The 25,949-nt window shown below is 46.2% G+C and overlaps 1 protein-coding gene across 3 annotated transcripts in view; it reads right to left on the reverse strand.

The window, feature by feature from the left end:
* Nucleotides 1-25,949, reverse strand: part of KIAA1671 (KIAA1671 ortholog) — a 996,223-nt gene that overhangs the window by 107,993 nt on the left and 862,281 nt on the right. For all 3 annotated transcript variants that reach the window (XM_078667333.1, XM_078667334.1, XM_078667335.1), the window contains one exon: nucleotides 18,832-19,006. In XM_078667333.1, coding sequence (XP_078523459.1) covers nucleotides 18,832-19,006 — 175 coding nt within the window. The remainder of the gene's footprint in view (nucleotides 1-18,831; nucleotides 19,007-25,949) is intronic.

Below are 25,949 nucleotides of genomic sequence, written 5' to 3' on the forward strand. Positions count from 1 at the left end.
ATTGCGAGATGAGAGGGGGTAGTGGGAGTGTGAGAGGGCTGAGAAGGGCAGTGGGTGTGGGGAAAAGATGACAGTTGGTGGAAGTGCGATGTAGAGATGGATTGGATTGAAATTATTTGTTGTGGAATTGTGAGGTGTTGAGTTGTGGAGTGGAAATATGTGGCATGGTGTGCTGTTGAATTAAGTGGATAGTAATTAAATGGTATTAACTGTTGCGGAATTATGTAGAGTGAGACGGTTATGGAGTTAATTATGCGTAATGGTATTGTGGAGTGGCATGTTGTGGAGTTGAATTATGTGGTGTGCTGGTAAGTTCTGTGGCATGATGTTGAAATCTGTAGCGTGTATTGAAGGTGTGTTGTGAAATTATGTTGTCTAGTTGAAATATGTAGTTTGGTATGGAATTACGTAGTGCATTTATGTGGATTGCTGGTATGTGCCATAAAGTGCAATTATGTGTGGTGTTTTTATGTTGAATTCAGTAGAGTGTAATCATGTGGATTGTAACTGTGTAGCACTGAGCGGTATTATGTGGTGTGTAATTATGCTGTGTGGTGCAGAACTGAGTGGCATTGAATTGTGCGGAATTATAGAGGATGGTTTGGAGTGGTATTATGTGGCGTGGGGGGAGTAGTATTATAAGGTGTGAAATTATGTGGCATGTTGCACATTTGAATTTATTTTGTGGATAGTAATTATGTGTTTGGGAATTTAGTGAGATGTGGAGTGCAAATATGTAGGGTGAAATGTAGGTTTGAGTATCGTTACGTCTAGTGGAATTATTTGGAGTGGAATTTTGTGGAGTGTAATTATATTGTTTAGAGTGGAGTGTAATTATGTAGGATAGTGGTATTAAGTGAAGTGGAATTTAAGGGCATGGAGCAAGCTGAATTATGTAGAGTTTATGTTATTGGTTTGTAATTTTGTGGCATGGAGTGGAATGATGTGGAGCGGAAGTGTGTGCGGTTGAATATTTTGGTATGTTATTATGAGACGTTAAAATGTGTTGCTCGAAGTGGATTAATGCTGTATGGATGTGTGTGTTGTGAAACTGTGTGACATCTTCAGTCACTAGATGATTTACCCTGTGCTTTGCATTTTGGACCTTACAGGTTTTACTTATAACAGGAAAAGTGGTGCACTGATGAGAAGGTGGTGCTGTGCTGATGTTACGATGATGGTGTGCTGAGGTGGTGCTTAGGTAGTGCTGTGCTGATGCTGAGGCGGTGCTGCACTGATGCTACAGTGGTGCCGTGCTGAGGTGGTGCTGCGCTGTTGCTGAGATTGTTCTTGTAGGAAACAATTGCACACCACAGGAAAACAATTAATGCAATATACATCCCTAAAACAATCAAACGCGCACAGGAAAACCTTCAACAAAACAACTAGCAGACCAACCAATTACACACACAGTGAAACTAATTGCCAGAAATAAGGGTAAGCGGAGGACTCCATTTCACAATGACATCACTTTCCAGTCCTGGACTTTTCTTTTTACAGATTATTTTTTCCGGTGTGCTGTTACAATTAATTGGATTCAGCTTAATAAAGCCTACAACTCCCAGAATACAATGATTTGTCACTTGAAGTCATCAATGATACCAGGAGAAAACACAGTGACATATCGTCTCATATGGTGTTGGCAGAATAAAGGACGTCACGCCAAGATAAACTACATCTCTGAACAGTTGATACAAAAGTTAATTCAATTGCTTCTAAATGCACATGATGCAAACACAGCATCCTGAAATTTGACTAAATGCTTGATAGCTGGTATTTCACATTTAATGTTTCATCTTCCTCCAAACAACAAATCAATGTGTTACACACAAGTCTTTGCAGTATGTGCATTAAACTACTGAGCAGCGTTACCAGCTGCACGTTTTCAAGTCTGCACATTTTAGGAAACGGGTAAAAGTAGGGTTCTGTGACCTAAGGAAAGCGCTTCAGTAAAAACCGGCAGAGTCGCATTTAATTTTGCTCGTCCCATTGAGGCGGGAGGACCGCCTGAGACATAAGCCTGGGCATGCCAGTCTGTGCCCACTCCCGCAATGCTGCATGTGTCCATAGTCTCACGGGACCAGGTGAAAACCCTGGGAAGTCAGCTCGCCTTTAGGTGAGTCTGGCAGCATATAACCACTGGCTTGTTCTTTGGAGACCATGCCTATTCTAATTTTATGTAAAGTAGTGCCCAGATCAGGATATGACGAAGAGTGGGTAGGGGCAAAAGCACTAGACAGAATTGATATATTTTAGATCATGCATATTTACAATTTATAACAGACAGAATTACGTGATTTATGGTCATTTGCGGACGCTGGAATTAAAACAAATCCTCACAGCACAAAATAAATCCCTAGGCCACCCTATATCTGCTACTGGGAGGAGATGTGGCACTAGGGTCGGACCTGCTAATTGTCTAACTAGGGAATGTGATTTTCGACAAATCACTTAATCTTCCAGTGCCAAAAAATGTGAACTTGCATATGTAACTGGTACTCATGTAAAGCACTCTAATTGCTGCAGGCTGATTTTGGCTATATAAAACTGCAAAAAAAACAATAGAATGGTTTTCTGAGCTGAGCGCGTTTTGGTCGTAAAGCCCAATGAATCGTGGCAAACGAGAAACAAAATTAACTCTAAACCGTCTAACTGCACAATATTCCTAGATTTCTTGTGCTCGTGCACCACTAAATAAATACATCTTGCATTTTTACTGGGCGCAGTTAACAAAGGGCATCCTGGCGCTTAAGTTTTTCGAAAGAAGGAAAAATATGCCCATCTGGCAGCCACAGAGGCTGTGCGTCGCTCACGTGTCAAAATGCGCCCGATAGTGTTTAAGGAGCTCATGGAACAAGAAATCTGGCAACAAGTATTCACTATGATTTCCAAAAGCAATGACACCGAGGAAATTCGAGTACAGGTCTTACTCTCTCACTTGGCTGGAGATAACTAAAGTGACTGGCTGATCGCTGTCCAGAGTGGCTGCTGCTTACATGCCTAACAAATAGGGAAAGGCTACATAATCAAAACCTAACGGACAAGTTACTTACCTTTGATAACGCCTTATCTGGTAGAGACATGATGTAGCTGTAGAATCCTTACCTTTGAACTTCCAGGCGTCAGACTGGATCCGGAAGAGTTTTGATAGCAGTACCCCTGCTAGCCATTAGGTGGCGTCAGTCGACTCCGTTTGATGTCATAGGCGTCAGGTTCGTCATCGTGATGTCCGCGTCGTCTATACAGGCGCCACCCTGGTGCGCTACTTTTCACGACTTTCCACGCCAGTAACGCGGAGCCATGAAGTGACTGACCATGATGTGTCAAAAAACAACTAGTGCCCTGAAGGGGAACCAGCCCTGGCACTAAACCGATCTGCAGTGCGAGGAGGACAGGGTGAGTCGGTAAGGAATCTGCAGCTAGATTATGTCTCTACCAGATAAGGCGTTACCGAAGGTAAGTAACTTGTCCATCTGACAGACATCTAGCTGCAGATTCCTTACCTTTGAACAGATACCCAAACAATACCATCCTCAGAGGAGGGACTACGGAAAGGCTTTAGAAGACTGAGAAGTCCTGCAAGACAGAGCAGTCAAGGAGGGCCCTCCCTGTGGACCCAAGAATCCCGGCAGTAGTGTCTGGCAAATGTGTGTATTGATGCCCATGTGGCCACTTGGCAGATGTCAGTAACCGGGACACCACCCTGAAGAGTGGTGGCTGCCTTTACCCTGGTAGAATGGGCCCTAAGGCCTTCAGGAGGCTGTTTCGTCGCAAAGGATAACATTTTAAAGCAGAGGATTACCCATCACAAAATGGTAATCTTCTGAACTGCTCTCCCCTTCTTTGCTCCAACGTACCCTACTAAGAGTTGGTCGTCCACCCGTAACTCTTTTGTGCAATCAAGGTAGAATGATGATGCTCTTTTTGGGTCCAGACGGTGGAAGGATGCTGAGGCACATTGAAAGTAGGCAGAGTGACAAATTGAGCCAGATAGAAAGGGGTCACCACAGTAGGCAAAAAATATGCCTTGTGAGGAGCACTACTTTCTCCGGAAAGAGAGTGAGGTAAGGAGGCTGAGAACAGTGCCTGCAGTTCGCGCACCCTTCTGGCAGAAGTTATTTCAACTAAAAAGTCTATTTTGATAGTGAGCAACCGGAGAAGGCAATTGTGCAGAGGTTCAAACAGCACACGCATCACAAAGGTAAGGACCAAATTAAGGTCCCATTGCAGCATAATAAAAAGGGAAGGGAGAAAAAGATGAGTAAGCCCCTTCAAAAATCTCTGTAAAAGAGGAGACTTAAGTGATAGCTAATCTGGCAGCTGAAGGAAAACGGACAGGGCCGAAAGGTAGCCCTTCAGAGTGCCCAGAACACAGCCCTGCTGGGTCAAGGACAGAATGAAAAGAAGAATATCTAATAGAGAGGCAGACAAAGGGTGAACAGACCGTTGTGTACAGCATTTACAACATTTTTGCCATCACCAGGCATACAGCAACTTCGTGGAGGGACGGCTGCCTGCCAGAATAACCTCAGACTTCAGCATGAAGGTCAAAAGCTGTCAACTATTGCCGCTCAATCTCCACGCAAGGAGGCGGAGAGTGGACAGGTTTGAGTGGAGGACACTCCCCTGCTGCAGTGTCAGAAGATCCTCCCGAAGGGGCAGCCTGACCGGAGGAACAATGCTCATTTGCAGAAGCTCAGGATACCAGACTCTCTATGCCCAGTCCAGAGCCACAAGGATGACTTGGGCCCTGTAGCTCCTGATCTTCTGGGGCACTCCAGGAAGGACTGGTATGGTCAGAAAGACGTACAGGAGGCCTGTTCTCCATTCATGATGAAAAGCATTGCGGAGCAAGAGCCGCCTTGGAAGCTACAAAATGCAAAACTGCTGACACTGCGCATTCTCTTTGGAGGTGAATATATCTGACCAAGGCTCTCACCACTGCTGAAAAAGACCTTGCACCACCTCAATATGGAGACGCCACTCGTGATCTGAAAGGCACCGGCGGCTGACTTTGGACACTCTGTTCAGAGAGCCGGCCAGTTCTTGAACCACCAGGGAAATGCCCTGTTGTTCCAGCAAAGTCCAGAGATGCAGGGCCTCTTGACAGAGGGTCCCTGACCCCACTCTGCCCTGCTTGTTCATTTCATAGCTGTATCATGTTATGACCCACCCATGCTCTTGTCATTATTCAAATGTACAAGTTTTTGTTTGATTTGCAAGTATACCTGATTGTAAATTTTGAACAGTCGTTTTTGCTTTTACAGATTGCCCCTGAAGAAGGGACATCACTGTCCCGAAATGCATCGGGCATTGTCAAGAAAGTTATTACTATAACTATATTGTTCCACGATGAAAAATTGCATCTCAATGTTAAGCAGTGATCACATTGGTTTCATGATGTAATGGATTTCATAATTGATTCATCAATTGTTAATTGAATGAAATGTGATAAATTAGTATATACAAATGATATAACATATGAGGATATACACACAAATGAATAACAGATTTATACCTGGATAAAAAACTGTTGAATACGCATGATTTTTTTAAATAACTTGTTTTGAATTGATTTATAGAGTCCAGCTGGACTACACATGCACAGTGCGTAGCGTTCTCTGCCAGTTTTGGTAGTTTTCACATTTTTCTGCTTGTTACAGTACCACATGGTCGTAGTGTTGTCTGTGAACACCTGAACTAGCCTTCCTTTGAGGTATGGTAAAAAGGCTTTCATGCCAACCGGACTGCCTGAAGCTCCAACAGGTGGATATGGAGCCTGGCTTCAGCCGGAGACCAGAGTTCTCTGATCTCAACCTCTCCCAGATGGCCTCATCATCCCAGAAGGGACGCATCCATCACTCTAAGAGATCTGGGTGGGGAAGGAAGAGGGGTCTGCCTCTGACCCAATCGTGGTTTGTCAGCCACCACTGCTGGTCGTTCGCTGTTCCCTCCGATATCTGAACTAGGTTGGTGAGATTTCCGCAATGCTGTGCCCATTGGAACTTCAGGTCCCACTGCATAACCCGCATGTGCCATCTAGCATGGCCCACTAGCAAGATGCAGGAGGCCATGAGGCCCAATAGCCTCAGAGTCATTATCACCAAAATCCATTATAGAGACTGAAACATCTGCATTATTGCCCGCGTATCCTGGACTCGCTAATGGGGAGGATAAGCCCGAAACTGCACTGTGTCCAGAACTGTTCAGTTGAAAAGGAACATATGAGAGTGAGTCAGGTGTGACTACGGCACGCTGATAGTCAACCCCAGCGAATGCCGGAGTTTGCCGTAGTCTGGAGGTGGGAGACAACTGTTTGGGTTGAGCCTGCCTTCAACAACCAGATGTGGAGAAAGGAAAAGATTTGGACCACCGATCTCTTCAGATGGGCTGCGACCACCGCCATCACCTTGGTAAACACCCGAGGGACACTGGTGAGGACGAAGAGGAGCACGGTAAACAAAGTGCTCGTGGCCCACTGTACACCACAGATAGTGATGATGGGCTAGCCGAAAGGGAATGTGAAAATAGGCGTCCTGCAAGTCCAACGCTACCATCCAGTCTCCCGGGTTTAGGACAGAGAGGACCTGAGCAAGGGTGAGCATCTTGAACTTTTCCTTTTGAGGAAGTATTTGAGGGCTCTGAGGTCTAAGATAGGACGAATGCCTTCACCCTTCCTTAGAACCAGAAAATAGCGGGAATGGCAACCACAGTCTATTTCTGACCTGGGAACCCTCTCTATAGCTACTTTGGCCAAGACAGTATTGACTTCCTCGTAGAGTAGAGCAAGGTGATCCTCCGTCAGCCGATCGTAAGTTGGAGGCATGGAGCAAAGGGTAGTTTTGAAGGGGAGGGAGTAGCCCCTTCAGACTATTTGCAGCACCCACTTGTTCTAGGTGATATTTCACCAATGGTGGAAATGGGGGGCGTATCCTTCCACCAACTGGACATCCATGACCTGGAGGGATCGGAGTAGGAAGGTTTTGCAGTGGAGGAGGGGGCTGTGGCTTGAGTTGACTTCTGCCCATTTGAGCCACAAGGTTGGGGTGTACCGCGTCCATGGCCGCGCAGAGGTTGTTGGACTTGTAGGTCCTCTGGCTGGAAAAGGGATGGCATGGTTGGAAGCCCCGAAAGGGGCGAAAATTAGAGACAGGCCGGGATAAGGAAGAGAGGCCCAGGGACTTGGACGTAGCCCGTGAGTACTTAAAGCGCTCAAGCGCTGCATCTGCCTTGTCTCCGAAGAGACAGAAGCCATCAAAGGGCATGTCCATGAGATTAGTTTGGACATCCCCTGAAAAACCAGACATCCTCAGCCAGGCATGGCGCCTAATGCCCAGCATCGAGAGCGCTTTGCCTAACGAGTGTTGCGTCTAAGGCTCTTTGTATGACAAACTTCGTTGTATCTCTCTCGTCTGTAATGGCTTGGGAGAGTAGAGCCCAGTCCTCCTCCGTGACTCTGGCCAGCAGGTGCGCAACTGTATCCCTTAGCTAATGGGAGTAACGTCCCAAGAGGCTGCACATGGTATTTACCGAGCAAAATGCTAGGCTGGTGGAATAAAAAAATTCTTACCGAAGCTCTCCAGCTTCTCGGATTCCCTGTCCAGGTGTGCGGAAGGAAACGTGCCATGGGAAGCGGAGGCTTAGACCACCAAGCTCTGTGGGGTGGGATGGGTACAGAGGAAAGCTAGGTCCCCCAGTGCAGGACGGCAGCGGGCAATGGTTCTATTTGCAGGATCCCCTGTGCTGGGCTTGGACCAGGTGCCAATTAGAACATCTGTAAAGGCCTTGCAGAAAGGCAGCAAGGGTTCAGAGGAGGAAACGCCAGACCGTCAGGACATTAATCTTAACTGCCACCATAGGAAGCTACAGGCCCAAGACCTCTGCAGCCCTATGCTGCACCATCGTAGCCAAGTTAGGAGAAGACAGCATTCTAGAATCTGGAGAAGTATCTAGACCGCTGGCATCCCCCAGGTCCTCATGCCAGTCCAGGTCTTGCTTGGGTTTCAGGATTTCTATGGGATCCTGCTGCCCCCTCCCAATCCTCATCCTCCATGCCTTACACTTCAGAAGAGGGCAGGTTGAGCGGCATGGAGCCGTACTGCTCCGTTAGCACCCGTCTCTGCGTTGGTGGATGCCCGACTGGCACAGTTTTGTCCAGAACGCCAAAGGAAAAGGCAAGGCCAATGGGAATTGGCGACGCCGAGGGCCCTGACGTCGGATGCTACGCCGGAGAAGGTCGCAGAGGTACGACCGGCGCCGATCTAGATCCAGGTACGGATACAAGAGGAGGCCGCGGCCAAAGGCGTGGAACCCACAGGATCTCCTTCAGCTGACCCTACGGGGTCTCTCCCGGCTCCAGAAAAGAAGGGAAATGTGGAGCTGACCCAGGCACCCACTCTGCAGAGCGAGGCCTCAAACGCCGAGGCTGCTCCGTCTCATTGCGCGACGGACGGGGCAAAGTCAAAACACGCTTCGACTTCTTGTGCTTCTTACCTGACTGCAATGACTTTGAGGAAGAAGAATTAGATACCCTGGAGCGGTATTCGGATCTTCCTCTTGAGTGGGATTGACGAGGCAAACTCCTTGGCCGGACACTGGGCCGCGATCAGCTTTACGGACCACACCCTGCCTTCAGTGCCAAGGTCTAGCGGTGGGAGCACAACTGTGTCGTGGTCGCTCTCCAGGCACCAGAGACACACCAAATGTGGGTCCTTTACAGACATGGCGTGGTGACAGGGGCCGCATGGCTTGAACCCAGAGGTCTTTTTACTAGGCATCACTACACACCAAAAGATGTTGTAAAAAAAATAAATAATTCTGCCAAAAAGTGATATGGGGTAGCTCTCTTCAACAGATCTGCATTGGCAGAGAAATAAAACAACTGATGTCAGTGCCCCTATATAAACTATGCAGATGTCATGACAAACTGACGCCTACGAAGACCTATCTGCGCGCAGGGGTACTACTATCATAAATCTTCTGGATGTAGCCTAATGCCTCAAAGTTCAAAGGTAAGGAATCTGCAGCTAGATGTCTCTATCAAATAGCTGCGGGATGAAGTAGCAGGATTACTTGATTTACGGAGCCATGGTAGAGGAGTGTCAAAATTCTGAAAAATTCATATTGAGTAAATGCCCACATTCAGAAAAGTTGGTATTACAAAAAGGAAGCAAATGATCATACACCAGCAAACTCCTGAGTGACCTAGTATACATAATATTACGCCAGCATAGCAGAATCATCTCATCCCTATGCTGCCTCACAAACGAGTCTCACCTGATAAACTTGGTATCAGTATTCATTACACACATTCAAAATACCCCGCCACTGTACACCATGTCCAGCTATGCAGCTGGAAGAAAACAAGTTACTTACCTGTAACTGTAGTTCTCCAGTATTGGAAGCTTTCATAGATTCACATGCCTGAATCATTCCCCATCGCCGAGACGGGAGTCTCCGGTACATAAAAAAGCAATGCTTAGCAGTATAGCGAACTGAAAGAGGCCTAGGCCCATTTCCCTTTTGCAGCCCTTAACCCTTGTTATGTGAAAAGGACCAAACTTTTCCCTGAACCAATCAGAGCTCCTCACCCTCTAGAACCCTCCTGAGAGAACCTCTTGCTCCTCAGACTTTCTACCGCACATTGTGCTTGGGAGTCTCCTTTGAGCTCTGCTCAAACTCTTCAGTTCTACTCACTTTGACTGGGATTTGAGGTGGTCTCATTTTCCAGATTGGTTTATTTGAAGTTCCTCCTTCTACTACCATGGCTGACAAAGAGAAAAAAGGACTTTTTAGAGCTAGTGCCACCTGCTCTAAGAAAAGGCTCTATACAGATGACCCTCATAAAGACTGCATTTACTGCCTTTATCCAGACCATCAGGCAAAGGATTGTAAGGTATGTCGTACCTTCTCCAATAAAACCTTGAGGGATCGTGAGGGAAGACTATTGCTTTGGCTTCAGAAGGTAGAAGCCAGGAAGGAGATCCTCTCAAGTTATAGTGAGCAGTCATCATCTTCGTCTAGGAAAAAAGGAACAGATCTCCTCAGGCTCATACCTCGGGTGAGAGACCTGAGAAGGCCCCTAAAAAGACCATTTCAGGTTCTTCAGGGCGCAGTCCCTCAAAATCTACTTCAGGAAAAAATAAGGAGAAGAAGGGTCATGCTTCAGAGGTGAAACATGTGAAGAAAACTACCACAGAGCCTTCAAAATCTCCTCCCAGGATCAAGATTACTATCAAAAAGCCATCCTCCACACCTTCAGAGGAGAAAGAGAAAAATCTACATTATCGACGGGAGCACCGACGAGGAAAATGACATCATCGTCGACGAAACCTAAGGTAAAGACTGTTTCTAAGGCTTTATCACCGTCGACAATTCCACCGTCGACGACCGTGTCGACGACGAGCCCTTCGACGGCGGCGTTGACGACGACCATGGCTACGATCACATCGTTGACGGGATCATCAATGATGGCAACGCCCACGGGACCGTCGACGACGGTGACTACAACGGCGACGACGATCTCGTCAACGGGCTCGTCGGCGAGGAAAAACCCCCCAGAAAAGTGTTTTTGGGCCTGGAAAAGAACAACCACACCGGAAATTACATCTCCAAGTAAGGTGTCTCCATTAGTTCCTTCTCACCTTCTGGAAGAAGAGGATTCGGAGGACGACTATGATGGTGGTCCTTTTGGCTATGCTAGCAGCCCATCTCAGTTACGGGTTAAATACCAAGAGGAGGACTCACAGGATGAGTACGAAGGATTGCAGGATCGTTCCCAACAACAGCAACAATACCACCAGGAACATCACGAGGAGATGACAAGTGTGCCATCTTCGTTATTGAAAGATCTACAATTCATGTTAGAGGATTATAGGAGAAGATATCCTGTACCTCTAAGGAAATTCCCGAGGTTACGCCTCGACCACGCTCTGTACCAGGTACACCAGTACGTAGGCGTGAGATCTTGCCAGAACCTCTTCCTAGATCTCCACCACCAAGATCTCAGCAACATCCAGATACCAAAGATGATGACCATGAAGAAGGGGAGATTACGGACCCTAGCAAAGAGTGGGACGATTATCTAATTCCGTCACCTTCATCTCCTACACAAAAACCTGTGAATTCTCCGCCAGAGGACATTGGTGGATTTCATAACCTGATGGAGAGGGCCACTAAAAGATTCGCACTCACCATGGTGGAGGATAAAGCTGAATGTTTCTGATATGACTTCAAGGAACCCTATTGTAGGTCTGTTCGGTCCTTGCCGATTGTAAGTCATATTTGGGAGGAAGTCCTAAAGGTCATGGAACACCAGCTACAGTGACTCCGGTGCTCGCCAAGCTAGAAAAAAAATATAAAGCGCCTGCTGACGCTCCAGCTTGTCTTTTTGGTCATCCCAAACCGGACTCGGTTATTACACAAGCGGCGCAACATAAGTCAAGAAATCCGTCAGCTCCGATTACAGCACCCTCAGACAGAGAAGGTAGGAGGCGGGACAACGCGGGAAAGCGATTTTCCTCTATGTCGGCTCTACTAGTAAAGGCTGCAAATGCCCTGGCTATTCTGGGAAGGTACGACAGGCAAATGTGGTGTGACCTTTCGCCATATATTGAGCGTGTGCCGGAAGCGGAGAGGCAAGAAGCCAGGAAAATTCTACAAGAGGGGGAGAGGACTTCGGCAGAAGTCATAGATTGCGCTATGGATATAGCAACTACAGCTTTCAGGTCTCTGGGAGGAGCAGCGGCACTGCGCAGACAAGGGTGGTTAAGAGCGACGGCGTTTAGACCGGAGGTCCAGAATAAGATCTTGGACCTTCCTGTTAACGGTGAAGATTTGTTTGGCAAGCATGTAGATGACACACTACAAAGTATCAAAAAAGATACTGATACTGCTAAGGCATTAGGCAGACCCCCCAGGATATAACGGCATGGATTAGCAAATTTAGCGGCACAAAAATGGAAATTTAGCGGCACAAATATGGAAATTTAGCGGCAATTTTGCGGCATTTTATGTGGCCATTTTTCCTAGAACAAACACAAATATCTTAGTTTTTTTAGTTATTTAACAACATGAAGCTATGTTTATTTGGTTTATTTACAATGTGGTGCGGTGGGTGAAGGCTCACAGCTACGGTAGGTTTCATGTCTGGCTGCCGCTAGCGTTTCCATGAGCATTAAATGACATCACTCGGGTCGGAGGCTAAAGATAGCTCGCCATTCACGAAACGAGAGGCTACGTGTGTGTCTGGCCGTCACGTGTGGATCAATCCCTCCCCCCTCAGTCCCCACCCGTCTCCCACGATGCCCAGAAGTGCAGTCCCTGAGGGAGGTGCAAGTCTGCGGGACAGCAGTCTCCAGCTGATCGAAGTTAGAATAGGCGACAGGTGGCACGTGGTCTCGATGTTGCCCCTCCTTACTTTCTAGGCATTATTGTTTCAGACAGCATTGCGTTCTTTACTGCGGAAAACTGCTCTATTTGGTAGAAAAAACATTTTCCAGTGTTACTTTATAGAACCAACACGCAGGGGCGGCTGGTGACATTTGAAAGTGGTGTGGCGTAAACTAATTTGCATATTACACCGCAGCGAGCGAGCCCGAACCACCTTGCATCCATCCATACATCATTCATGCATCCACCCATCCATCCACCCACCCATCCTGCATCCATACATCATTCATTCATGCATCCACCCATCCATCCATCCATCATGCATCCTCCCATCATGCATGCATCCATCCATACATCATTCATGCATCCACCCATCCATCCATCCATCCTGCATCCATACATCATTCATTCATGCATCCACCCATCCATCCACCCATCCTGCATCCATACATCATTCATTCATGCATCCATCCACCCATCATGCATCCACCCATCATGCATGCATCCATCCATACATCATTCATGCATCGACCCATCCATCCACCCATCCTGCATCCATACATCATTCATTCATTCATGCATCCACCCATCCACCCACCCAGCATCCATACATCATTCATTCATTCACCCACCCATCCATCCACCCACCCACCCATCCTGCATCCATACATCATTAATTCATGCATCCGCCCAGTCTCCACTGCATTTCTATTATATCCAAACGGTGCCTGGATAAGCTTGGGAACATGGCAGCCGAAATGTTTCTTTCTTTTTGAAATAGATCTATTTTTGTCTGTATGTGTGTGCACATTAATTCTAATTTAATAGACAGCATTGAAGCTTTCAAAATAAAATACCTCTCTTAACACAACAGTTGCGCAGCAGCTCATGCCTCGAAATATCTTTGTGGAAGATATGTTGGCAAAACAGCACGTGCCGTTACAACAAGGCAGGTAAAACAACCAAATGATTCAAAACCCTGTGTAGGCAGATGGTTTTGTAGGGCAGCTTAGAATTCAAACTGCTGCAACTTCCAAAACATCACAAGAGGCTGTGGACGCCTGAAGAAAATATCCGGGAACCTAACGTGTGGTTCTTTTTTTGCTCAATTGCTGCTGATCAAGGCTCCGATTTTCAACAGGCTCTTTCTGAGAAAAAAAAAAAGAGACTGTGAGAGCTGTACACGCATTGTTCTGCTTGATCGCCTTTCACAGCTTGGCCAGGAGGAAGCAGATATTGGACGGCAGCACGGAATGACGTGTGTGCGCGCACAGCCAGTAAATGAAGATTTATGTGTTTTGCGGTCTCCCAGTAGAAACTTTTACAATATCGCGGCCACAAATGTAAATATCGCGGCAATCGCGCTAGTCCCGCGATTTCGCGATTTTTTCGTGAATCGCGAAATCGCGATAAGCTGGAGGATCTGATTAGGAACTCTACAATACAGAAAGGATCCCTTTCGAGGCTCTAAGGGTAGGGGCCAGACGTCTTACAGAGGAGGATATCAGCAGGGGAGATATTCCTCTTACTCCACCTCATCTCAGCCCTACCATCAGCAGTTTCAACAGCGACAATCAGGAGGTTTTACGAAATCAACTCCGAAAGGCAAAGGAGGTCGTTAGGGGAAAGACAACACCCGACGACAATGACAACCTTCAGGTTCCGGCTACACCGACTCTACGGAGATCACATGCTCCCCTGGGTGGAAAGATTGCTTATTATTTTCGAAATTGGCAAGAGATAACTACGGACCAATGGGTCTTCAACATTATTCAATTCGGCCACACTCTAGAATTTCTACAGACACCTCCTTGTACGCCACCGATGCATCAGAAGGTCAGTCATTTGCATCAAATCCAGGAGATTCGGACAATGCTCGGAAACAGAGCAATAGAAACGGTGCCGAACTCCCAAAGAGTAAGGGGGTTTTACTCCCGATTTTTTCTAGTCAAGAAAAACATCCTCCAATGGTGTCCCATTCTGGATCTCAGATCCCTAAACACCTATCTCAAAAAGCAGTCTTTCATAATGGTTTCTCTTCGGGACATCCTTATACTATTGAACCCAGGCGATCATATGACCACTTTAGACCTACAGGATGCACACTTTCACGTCCCCATCCATCCTTCACACAGGCAGTACCTTCGGTTCACGGTAGCCGGAGAACATTACCAATTCAAGGTACTGCCATTCGGCCTGAAATCAGCTCCAAGAGTGTTCACAAAATGTCTGGCTCCAGTAGCGACTGTTTTAAGGAAAGAAAAACAGCAAGTATTTCCTTACCTCGACGACTGGTTAGTCAAGGCACCATCAGCAGCACTAGCCTGATCGTCAACAAAGGCTTGCATAGACTTCTTTGCCAAGCTAGGTCTGACTCTACACGAGGAAAAATCCTCCCTTCGACCAACGAACAATATCACCTTTTTGGAAGCAATACTGGATACAGAGAGAAACAAGGCGTTCCCCTCCAAAGACAGAAAGCTGAAAATTGTCTCTCTCTTCCAAGACTTTATAAAAATAAAGTGTCTTTCAGTACGCAATTACGAATCATTACTGGGAACAATGTCATCCTGCATGCCCCTTGTGCCTCACTGCAGGTTAAGAATGCGCCTGTTGCATGAGCATCTGGATCTACAATGGCGTCAGGCGGAGGGATCCTTCGAGGATGTAGTCCAGGTAACACCGGACATGATTCAGGCAGCAACATGGTGGACACCGAAGCAGAATGTCTCACAGTGTCTTTCATTATTTACAACACCAGCCCCATTGATAGTGACTACAGATGCGTCCCTAGAAGGATGGGGAGCGTTTCTTCAAGACCTTCAAGTCAGCGGCCGTTGGAAGTTACACGAGCAGCAATTACACATAAACCTGCTAGAACTAAGGGCAGTCCACTTCGCATTACTAGCTTTCCTACCAAGGATAAGAGGGTCGTCAGTGTTGATAAGAACAGACAGCACAACTGCGATGCACTACTTAAACAAGCAGGGAGGAACAAGATCTCTCTCCCTCTGTCAAGAAGCCCTAGAAATATGGGAATGGGCGCTAAAGCAAGGGATATCCATGACAGCAGAACATCTCCCAGGGGATCAAAACATCAAGGCGCATACTCTAAGCAGGCTCAAGTCATCCTGCCACGAGTGGGAGTTAGACCGGAGGGTCCTAAACAACATTTTTCATAGATGGGGGAAACCAACAGTAGACCTCTTCGCTACAGGGGAGAACAAGAAATGCCAGTTCTTCGCAAGCTGGCTTCCCCAGAGGGGGTCTTGGGGGAATGCGTTTTCGATGGCATGGTCCGGTGTCTTTGCCTACGCTCTTAGTCCGATTCCCCTCCTGCTGCGAGTGCTTGTGAAGATCAAGAAAGAACCGTGCAGGCTGATCCTGATAGCCCCATGGTGGCCCAGACAACACTGGTTCACGGAGCTTCTGCTGCTGTCGGAAGTCCATCCGATTAGCCTCCAACCAATACCATCGCTTCTGACGATGTCCCAGGGACAAGTACTCCATCCGGACCCGAAATCCTTGCGCTTATCGGCCTTTCTCCTGAGCACTGGGAGTTTCAACATATAAATATATCAGAAGAATGTAAAAACATCCTCTCAAAAGCTAGGGCGGGTAGTACAAACAAAACCTACAGGATGAAATGAGAGATTTTGTCTCTGGTGTCAAGGAAACAAGATTCATCCTCTGACTGCGGCTCCTCATGAAATTATCCCATACATCTTGTATTTAGTCAAGTCTGGATTGGCTCACGCATCTATGAAGGTGCATTTAGCCGCAATATCCCGCTACAGAAGGTCTGCCTCGGGTCCATCCTTATGGTCGGCAAGGATCATCAAGCAATTTATGAAGGGATTGTTCAGAGTTTTTCCTCCAAAAAAGCCTCCACCACCGCTTTGGCGTCTAAACATAGTACTGTCACAATTGATTAAGCAGCCCTTTGAGCCTATTCACAGGGCGGATCTTAAATTCCTATCATGGAAGGTGGCGCTTCTCATTGCTCTAACTTAAACGAGACGAGTAGTGGAACTACAGGTTCTCACGATTCTGGATCCTTTTGTTACAATTTAAAGAGGACAGGATGATTCTTAGGACTCATCCTAAATTTATTACTAAAGTACCAACTGACTCATTTAAATGAACCGTTGGTTTTAAAACGCTTTTTTCCTCAACCAACAACAGCGGCGGAAAGAGTTTTAAATTCGCTGGACGTTTGACCCTGTTGGATAACGGAGGAGTACAGGTTGTCAACGCTCTCCCCACTTTGGGGCCTTGAAATAGAGTAAAGTGCTATCCATATAGGCAGTGCCCACCTCCTAACAGCATACTTCTGTGTAATCAAGGGAACGCCCTTTCAATACACTCACGAGGGGCGCTCAGGGAAACAAAAGGGAGGAAGGGGTTAAGGCTGGTTGCATGGCGGGAGGGTAACTCAGTGAGACTAACCCCCCCCCCCCCAAAAAAATACAGTTTTATTTAGGATAGAGGATGTTGCCAGGGAACAGGGTTCGCGTTTCGGCGCAGTCTCTCTCCGTGCCTTCCAAAAATAAAATGCTGAGACCTAATGATCTGAAAAATTCAAGTATAGCAATGACAAACCAAAAAATGCTGCCATTTTTTGGTGCCTTTGTGTGATTTCAAAGGGGACCGTGACAGGAAAAAAAGCAAGGGTACTTTTCACAATCCTTAAGGCACATCACATAGCTATCCTTTAAATAAAGAGGAGGAGAGTGAACATCTGTAAAAAAGAAAGTGTGGCATCTATGAAGCAGGCGTTGCTCTGAGTCAGGAAAACCTCTGCACTCTGCAATAAAACAAAGAGTGTGCAAACACAAAAGGAACAAGCCAGGGCACGAAGAAAACAAAACACAAACCCTCAACATGAGCAAAGACAGGCCATCAAAAAAGGGCTCTAAAATTGTCCTAAATAACCTGAAGAGTAAGAGCACATGTAACAGGAGAAGTCCTCATGGGATGATACAAAAGTCCAAAAAGGGGTGTTACTAAGCGTATTCACCAAACAAAAGCCGGCATTCATAAGGACATTAGGAAGAACTATGAAAAAGATGGGCGGTGGTTGAAGCCCATACTTTAGTTACAGCATGTCGCGCTGCTTAGGTGAGACCTGAAACAGAGCTATATTTGAGGCGCCCCACTTGCCTTTAGTGCCTGACCGAATACTTGATTAAAGATTATATGGGCAGTTTGCCTTGGGAAGCGTGGCCTGGTTAATGTGGGGGACTACAAAATTAGTGTTGTTCGAGTCGGGTCCAATAAGTGTCTTCACATCCTCAATCAATCTCTGTAAACGTGCAGGTGTTGGTTTGCTTGTGCTTTTTGGATGTTTGCCAATGACCTGTGGAAGATCTGAAGCCTTGAGTTTGCCTATTTTGCAAGAACCTATTAGCTAGTTTGAGATTACAGAAAAAATTCACAATGATATTGCAATATACTTCAAACCGCATGGAAAAAGAGCATTAGCCGCTAGAGGAAACACACATAAAATACATAAAACTTTAAAATCTAATAAAAAAATATAAAACAAATGTAAAGGAACTTAAAAAAAAAAGTGAATGTTTTATCAGCACGAATGCAGCAATGGCTAAACGAGAAAAAGAGTAGCCTTCACTCAAAGACCTCCGGCCCGTGTTACATCAAAGGTTCCAACAGGCAGGGTGCGGTTAGCGTTAAAAGTACCTTGTCACGCCAAGAAAGTGCGGCCAAGAGAGGTAGCTCAGTCTAGCCCAGCCTCTGACAGGTGAGGACGGGCCCGCCCTTGGTCTGGAATTTGGTCGGGTATGGACCGGGTGTGTTCCGTACAGTGGGGTTGCAGCGCACTTAAGTATCACTGATTGGGCACAGGTGAAGCAGCAAGAGGTGCTTCTGGGACATGTAGTCCCCTGCGGTCACATCGCGACGGCTCTCCCTCCAACGAAAGTGCCCCCAACAATGGTAGCGCTCAAGGAGCAAGTTGTGGCTAATAATAGCCCAGACAAGGTTCCAGAGCAGCCCTCATCAAGCGGGGCTACAGCACGCATAAGTAGCACTGATCAGGAATAGGTGAAGCAGCAAGAGGGGCTTCTGGCTCTGTAGTCACCGGCAGTTGCAGCACGACAGTTCTCGTCCAAATATACTGCCCCCAACAATGGTAGCCAACAGGAGCTGATGTAGGGAGCGTCCCAGGAGCAAACTGTGGATAACAATAGCCCTGGCAAGGTTCCAGAGCAGGCATACATCCCTACAGGCAGCAGAGAAAGTGGTGAAGAAGTTGTGACAGGACAAAGTTGTCATACCTATCGGGCAAACCTAACATGAAAGGCCTATGATAAGACATTTCAGTGAGATGCAATTCTGAATATATAGTGTTATTCCCAACAATAAACCGCTCAATTCGATTAAACTTATATCATTATGTAAGAGAAAGCCACTTTCAAGTACCTGTAGTGTCTTTGAACATCCAAGCGTTGTCAGTTTCGTCTATGACTGCAAACTGGCTTTCCGACAGACGCACCTTGCTTCTCCTTTGGGTCTGAAGAGTTGGTGCTCTTCTGTGGCTCTTCCTGCTGAGCTGAACACGGTTTTTCAGTGCACTGGAATCCAGCACAGAAGGTTGCTAGTGAACAAAGTAATACGTTTTATAGTTTATATAACAATGAAGTAACAACTTACATAATGTCAGCTTATTTATTTATTATTTATTTATTTATTTATTATAGAGTTTTGTATAGCGCGAACAAGACCCGTGGGTATCAGAGCGCTTAACATAGAGTAGGTGAAAAACATAACATATATATTGACAGTAAAAAGAATCACAGATATGAGGTAGATGAAATGCAATCATTCTTGACACATGTGCTAGTGTTGATAAAAATGAGTTGCAGCTCCAATTGTATCAAAAGTAAAGTATATACACATAGGTGAGGTAGATAGTTATAAGTCCCTGAGGGATGCGGTTATAAGGTCATTTAAAGATAACGTTTGGTTTTGGACCATTTCATAACCTAGAATTACCAAATCTTTATAGTATTGATTGTTCTTCGCCTTCCTGATGTCATAAATGTTCTGAAGTAAAGCAGCGAGAGATCAGGGCAGTGATCAATGTTCTTCTCTATTTATTGTATTTGTTCATCAGAAGGTTCTTCACTTCCCGCTTGAATGTTGCCACATTTTTGATCTTCCGAATGGTTGGAGGGAGTGAGTTCCATATTCTGGGGGCAGCTCCTGAGAATGCTCTGTCATAGGTTTTTTTCTTTCTGAAAATGGCTGGTCGTAATAGCAACTCCTCAGCGCTTCTAGTTGGTCGGTTACCTCCAGACAGCTGAATTTTCTTGGCTAGGTATCCAGGGGTGTTGTAGTGGAGCGCTTTATGTGTGATACAAGCTATCTTCATTTGGATTCTGGCTTCGTAAGGTAGCCAGTTTAAAGCTTTCAAGTGAGGGGATATATGATCATATTTCCTAGATCCGGTGATGAGTCTTGCCGCGGCGTTGAGGCAGGCTTTTAGTGGGGCTGTGGATGTTTTTGGTAGGCCAGCTAAGGTGGTGCAGCCATATTCAATCCTAGAGATAACCAAGGATTGGATTGCCAGTTTGAGATCTGGCTCTGAGATGAATGGTTTCAGTTTTCTTAAGTAGTTCAGGTGGAAGCGGGCATTTTTAGCCATTGAGTTAATGTGGGCTTTCATGTCCAGATTCTCGTCTAGAGTGATTCCAAGCGATTTAGCTGAATTGACTAGGGTTGGGGTGCAGTTGAGCGCAGTCACGAGTTTCATCCATTCCTTTATTTCCGCCTGGCTCCTTGGTGGTGAGATTAGTAGGAACTCTGTTTTGTGAGCATTTAGTTTCAGATGATTATTAGTTAGCCATTGTAGTGTCCTTTTTAATGTCTCGTTCATTAGTTCAATGTCTTTTAGGGATGCGATCTTTATGTATATCTGCGTGTCATCCGCATACATGTGATATGATATCTGTGATTTTTGGAGAATTTCTGTAAGTGGTTCGACATATAGGTTAAACAGATCTGGGGATAATGTCGATCCTTGAGGGACTCCTATTGAGATAGGGCATGGAGATGAGATAGATTCGTTGACCCGGAATCGCTGTGTTCTGTTTTGTAAGAAGGAGTTGAACCAGTTCAGTACAATTCCCGACAATCCCATCCTGTCCTGCAGCCTGGTCAGTAGTGCTTCGTGGTTTACCGTGTCAAACGCCGACGACAGGTCAAGGAGAATCAGTAGGCATGCTTGATTTTGGTCAAGTGCCTGTATCGCATCATCGACAATATGGAGAATCGCTGTTTCCGTGCTATGTCCTGTTCTGAATCCTGACTGGCATTCGTCAAGCAAGGAGAACTTGGTGAGGTGTTGGCTGAGTTGGTTCTGGACGCATTTCTCAATTAACTTGGCTAGTACAGGGATATTGGTCACTGGGCGAAAGTTGTTTGGATCTGAGGTGTCCGCTGAGGGTTTTTTGATTATGGGTGTGACTTGACCTGTTTTTAGGCAGTCAGGGAGGATCCCTTGTGATAGAGAGGCATTTATTATTTCGGTCCATATTGGAACTAAAACGTGGTTGATTTCTCTTAAGCACTTTGCCGGAAGTGGGTCTTGATAGTGATTGTTTGGTTTGATTTCTGAAAGCGTCTTGGCGATCATGTGCTGGTCGTACAGTTCGAATGTATCCCAGCTTGCCTTGTTTTTTGCATTAGTACACTCCGTTGAACAGACGGTATCGCTCGCATGCAGTCGTTCGATGGGAAGGTTCGCCACGGCGTTTTTGAGCTCTGCTTCTAGCGATTTGGCCTTCTCTGTGAAAAATGTAGAAAAGTCATCGCAGTTTAGGGATGTTTTTATGTTTTCTTGACCGGTTTTGGCTAATTTGTTCGATTGTTGCTTTAGTATTTCAAAGAGTTTTCGAGGTCTGTTTTTGGCATTGTCTAGTTCAGATCTTATGAACTCCTTTTTTGAGTTGATGATCTTTATGTTATATTGGCTTCTGATAATTCTGAGGGCTTTCAGCTCAGGGGATGAAGGGTGTTGTCTCCATTTTCTTTCAGCCATCCTCAATTTGCGCCTTTCTTCATTTAGTGACTCATTAAACCATGGATTTTTTGTCTTCTCCGTGACTCTTTTCAGTTTTAATGGCATGGTGTGATTGACGATATTTTCCACCGCAGTTATGTAATGATCGGTCAGCTCATTGACATTTTTCATGTTGTTCGGTGGCTTTAGGTCTCTATCACAGCTTTCAACCAATAGCTCCATATTTGCTTTTTTTGTGTCCCGCATCCATTTTTTGGACTGGAAGGGTTGTCTGGTCCTGCCTTTTTCCACTATGGGTATTCCGAATATTATAGCATGATGGTCAGACCAGTCGCATGGGGTTATGGAGAGGATAGTTGTATCTTTGTTCCTAGAGATAATCCAGTCTAATGTCGCTCCTTTCGAGTGTGTGGGTTGTGTGCACATTTGGGAGAGGTTTAGCTCGACGAGGAAATCTTTAAGCGTGTTGACCAGTTTGTCATTATCGTCCTCCCAGTGTAAGTTGAAATCGCCTAGGAATATGTTTTTGGTTTCGCTGTTAGAGTTGGCCGTTATGATCTCCATTAACTCCTCTGTGAACTTTGCATTGTCCCCTGGTGGGTGGTAAAACGTATGCATGTTGCATCTTTGATTATTAGTATATTTTATATTAAGACCCAGGTATTCGCTTGCTTCTAGAGGGTCTGCTTGAATTTGTTTGACCTCAATATCAGATCGGTAAATGCAAGCTATACCTCCCCCTACCTTTTTAGGTCTATCCAGTCTCAAGATGTTATATTGAGGTGGTACTAAGAGGTCCAAGGTTGGGGATGAAGATTCCGTAAGCCATGTTTCTGTGAGGACTGCCAGAGCAATGTCCTTGTTAATGATGAGGTCCGCTAAGTCCGATGCATGTTTCGTTGCCGACCGACAATTGAGTAGAAGACATGTCAGTGGATTTTCTTTGTTACTAAGGTTCATATTTTCGGATTCAGTTGTTGTTAGCTGTATGTGTTGTAAATTGTGAGGGTTAGATGCTCTATCCTTCTTTCTCGATGTTCTGTTGTTGTCGAGTGGAACTGTTTCAATTCTTTCCTCTTCCATGTGGTTCAGTGGTTCATATGTTCGGATTAATGCCAGAGTTTCCTCCTTTGATAAAGATTTTGTCCTGTCTGGACGGTTGTCTCTATTTTTTGCAAGCATGTTAGTCTCATTACTGATTCTTTGTGAGGAGAGTCCGAGGTTCTGAATATGCTCGACCTTTGAGTGAATGCTCTCCGTCATTGTCCCTATTTTTTCAATCACCTGTAAGGTATTAATAGTGACTTGTGTCAGCTTGCTCATTTGTTTCTGAAGTTCCTTAATATCTCTCTTGTTCTGGATAGATTTCTTAGGTATGTCTGATCTGTTTATCCTGCCTTTGTATCTTGTTCGTCTTCGTTTTGGATCTGTTCTAAGTTCTGCAGCCCTTTTCTTTGAATCCTTTGTTTGATTGACGGTTCTCATTCTATTGGAGATGTCATCTGTGCTGGCTATGTTACGTGTTGTTGAGAGCGCGTTTGTGGAAGAGGATCCGTTCAACGCTAGTATTGTACTAGAGAGAGGTATAGGACGATTGGTATCTTCTGCCTCATCCAATTCCTGGTTATCATAGGGTATTATATTCGTGGCCGGTGTAAGCACTACGTTGGAAGTCTCAACGTTTGGAGACAAGGGCGGCTCTTCACTTTGAAGCTGGTCTTGTTCATTATTTGCTTGATAGGTAGATCTCTCTGTCCTATCTGTCGTGTTCTCTGGTACTGACATTACTATTTCAGGTATATCTTCCGGGTTAGGGCTTTGAGCGTGTTGGTGGCCCTTAGTTCTACAGGTGCCTCTGGTACTGTTATTGTGGATGTCATGAGTGTTCAGTGGTGGGGTCAGGTGGAATTGGTATCTTGGGTCTTCTAGTGAATCTTTTATCGTTTGGAATATCCTGTCAAATTTCTCTAGTTCTCGATTTGCTGCTTGTACCAGCACAATTCCGGATTTGTATATGCTTAGTTCGGCTCTGCATCTTGTTGATGGTGAAGTCATCATCTTTGTGCCATGTGGGATGTTTTTCGTAGCTTTAATGGCCAGCAGCTTTGTGAAGGCATTGCGCCATTTCGCTGTTTTATTTGTGTAGAATATGAGGTCGTTCATTGTCGTACCTTTAACTACATTGAAATATAGATCTGAGAAAAGTGTGTCCGGGTTTTTCCTCAGTGTGTCGTGTTTGAACTTCTTAGCTGCATTTTTGGTGAGATCAGGCGGTTATTTTATATTATGGGCATTTAAGCCAACAGTCTCTAGGTGTCTTTCATTCATTCTATTTCCGTGTTACATGGTTTCTCTTTGATTCAGGGTAGGATCACTGCCGGTGTTGTTTATTGCTAGTTCTGGTTTTCCTTTCCAGAACTAGGAGTGTCTAGATAAGGGTTTGTTGAGTAGTAGATATTGCCTCAATATCAACCAGTTATTCCTCTGTTATCTCTTCATCGTAGGGTTTCACAAAGATGGTAAACACTAACTCGCTCACTGCTCCTTGTTATGTATTGGGTTGAGTGTTATCAAGAACTAGGACGTTGTAAGATGGCCGCCGTTATTGTTATCCTTATGAGGGCAGAGGGACTTTCTCTCTTTCCAGTGCTTTGTGTTCCACTTCCCTGGTCGACTAGTCCTATTTCTCTGTTAGTTGTTCCTTATCCGGCACTATGGTGGTTATTGATGCATTATAGGATATTTCAATATCCCTTCACCAATCAGTAACAGGGTGTGCTTCTCTTTATGCCCGAATTTTTATACACTTTGGGTCTACCTTCCAGGATGGTCTTCAGGGTTTGTGGACATTAACGAAGGGCGACTGTCTTAAGCGGCCGCCATTTTAGGGTCAGGCGCGCCGCTTTGGTCGTTCCCGGTTCCTTCCTCCTCGTTTAATTTCCCTCGCGTGTACTTCTGGAAAGGGGGCAGTGGAGATAGGGTCGCGCAGGGCAAGTACCTTCTTGACTCTCGCCGAGAGCGCTCTCCCTTTCAGCGCTTTCCCTTTCACCCCAGCTACCGGGTCCCGATCCTCGGCACCGGGGATCCCGACGATGTCCTCAGCCTGGCGAAGTCCAGCGCAGCCCAGAGCGACACCGGACAGCATCAGACGCCTCCCTTTCCGCCTCTGTATTTCTATTCGTCGATCATCATCCTCCATCCAAGGGTTCGCCGGCCTGAAGGTGCTCCTGCCGTTCGGTGACCAGGTCAGTTTACTCCGGTTGGTGTGTTGAATGCCATCGTTCTTCCCGTTGCTCTCTGCTCTCTTCCTTCCCTTCAGTAGGTCCTCCGATCGCTTCTGGGGTCGCTCCTGGGTCGCGCTGAGGGTTATTCAGGGATTTATTCCAGTATTGGATATCCCTAACCCCAGAGCTCCTCACTAGGGCTCCTGACCAGCGGCCATCTTGTCCTGTATCACTGTAACCTGTAACAGTACTCTGTAAGCTTCACTTACAGAGTACTGTTTACACAGGAGATACAAAGCTACAAATGAAACTAGTTCCTTAACACAGGGGTTTTGCAACTAAATTTAATTCAAGTCTCAGGGCGACGGAGTCAATCGCCAAGCTGTAAGAAGCATCGCTCCAGAATTCCTTGCCTGCTTCGGGGACTTTCACCTTGTTTTGGTGACTGGACCCCCATCAAGTGCTCCAGGGTTTCTGGACCCCATGGGGAGGGGCAGTGGATCTCTTCTGGCTGCCAGGGGACCTGTGAGCACATTTTGGCCAACTACCCTTGGAGCGGAGCCTGTTGCTGCACCGAAGAAAAAGATGGCTCCCCACTCGTCAAGGGCCTCGCTGACGTCCTAGTAAACTCTTGCAGGCCAACCGACCATGAGGACACCATAGGGATAGGATCGCCCCATCTGATTTGCTGGGGAAGACAGACTGTGAGGCACCCCTATGAGGAGCAGGGGCTGGTGAAAAATGTGGGGACAGCAGGCAGCTTACAGGCTGTAGTGCCCTTGGAGCAAAGGCACTGCCCCGATCCTTGTGTGCCTCAGCCCTCATCCTTCGTCCGTTATATACAATCCTCAGCTGTGCTGCACAGTGCAGGGACAGCTTAACCTCCTCCACCCTGGCCAAGAGGGACTGTCACAAATGCTGCTCAGGGGCCTCATGGCTGGGCGTAGTTTGCGAAGTAGCGCGGCACTGTGCAATCATTGAAAACGGCATCTTGCACAGTGCAAGCTGTAGTTTTCTGCCGCTCTAGTAGATTTTTACTCGAGCAGCCGCTTTCTCAACGAGGACTGGTAGTTTCTCATCGCGAGCGGTCGCGAACATACGCGACCACTCGCAATGAGAAAGCTGACTTCCCCGCGTTGAGAATCTCGCCGGGAAGTTTATTTTCCACGCTCGCGATCGGCAACTAGATGTTGCTGATCGTGAACGAGGAAAAAGTCTTGCCGGTATGGTATTTTGCTTGCTAGCGGTCGTCAACTTGACGTTGAGGACCACGAGCAAGCAAAAAATGACCG

The sequence above is a fragment of the Lissotriton helveticus genome, chromosome 11 (genome assembly GCF_964261635.1).
Source record: "Lissotriton helveticus chromosome 11, aLisHel1.1, whole genome shotgun sequence".
NCBI classification, from domain to species: Eukaryota; Metazoa; Chordata; class Amphibia; order Caudata; family Salamandridae; genus Lissotriton; species Lissotriton helveticus.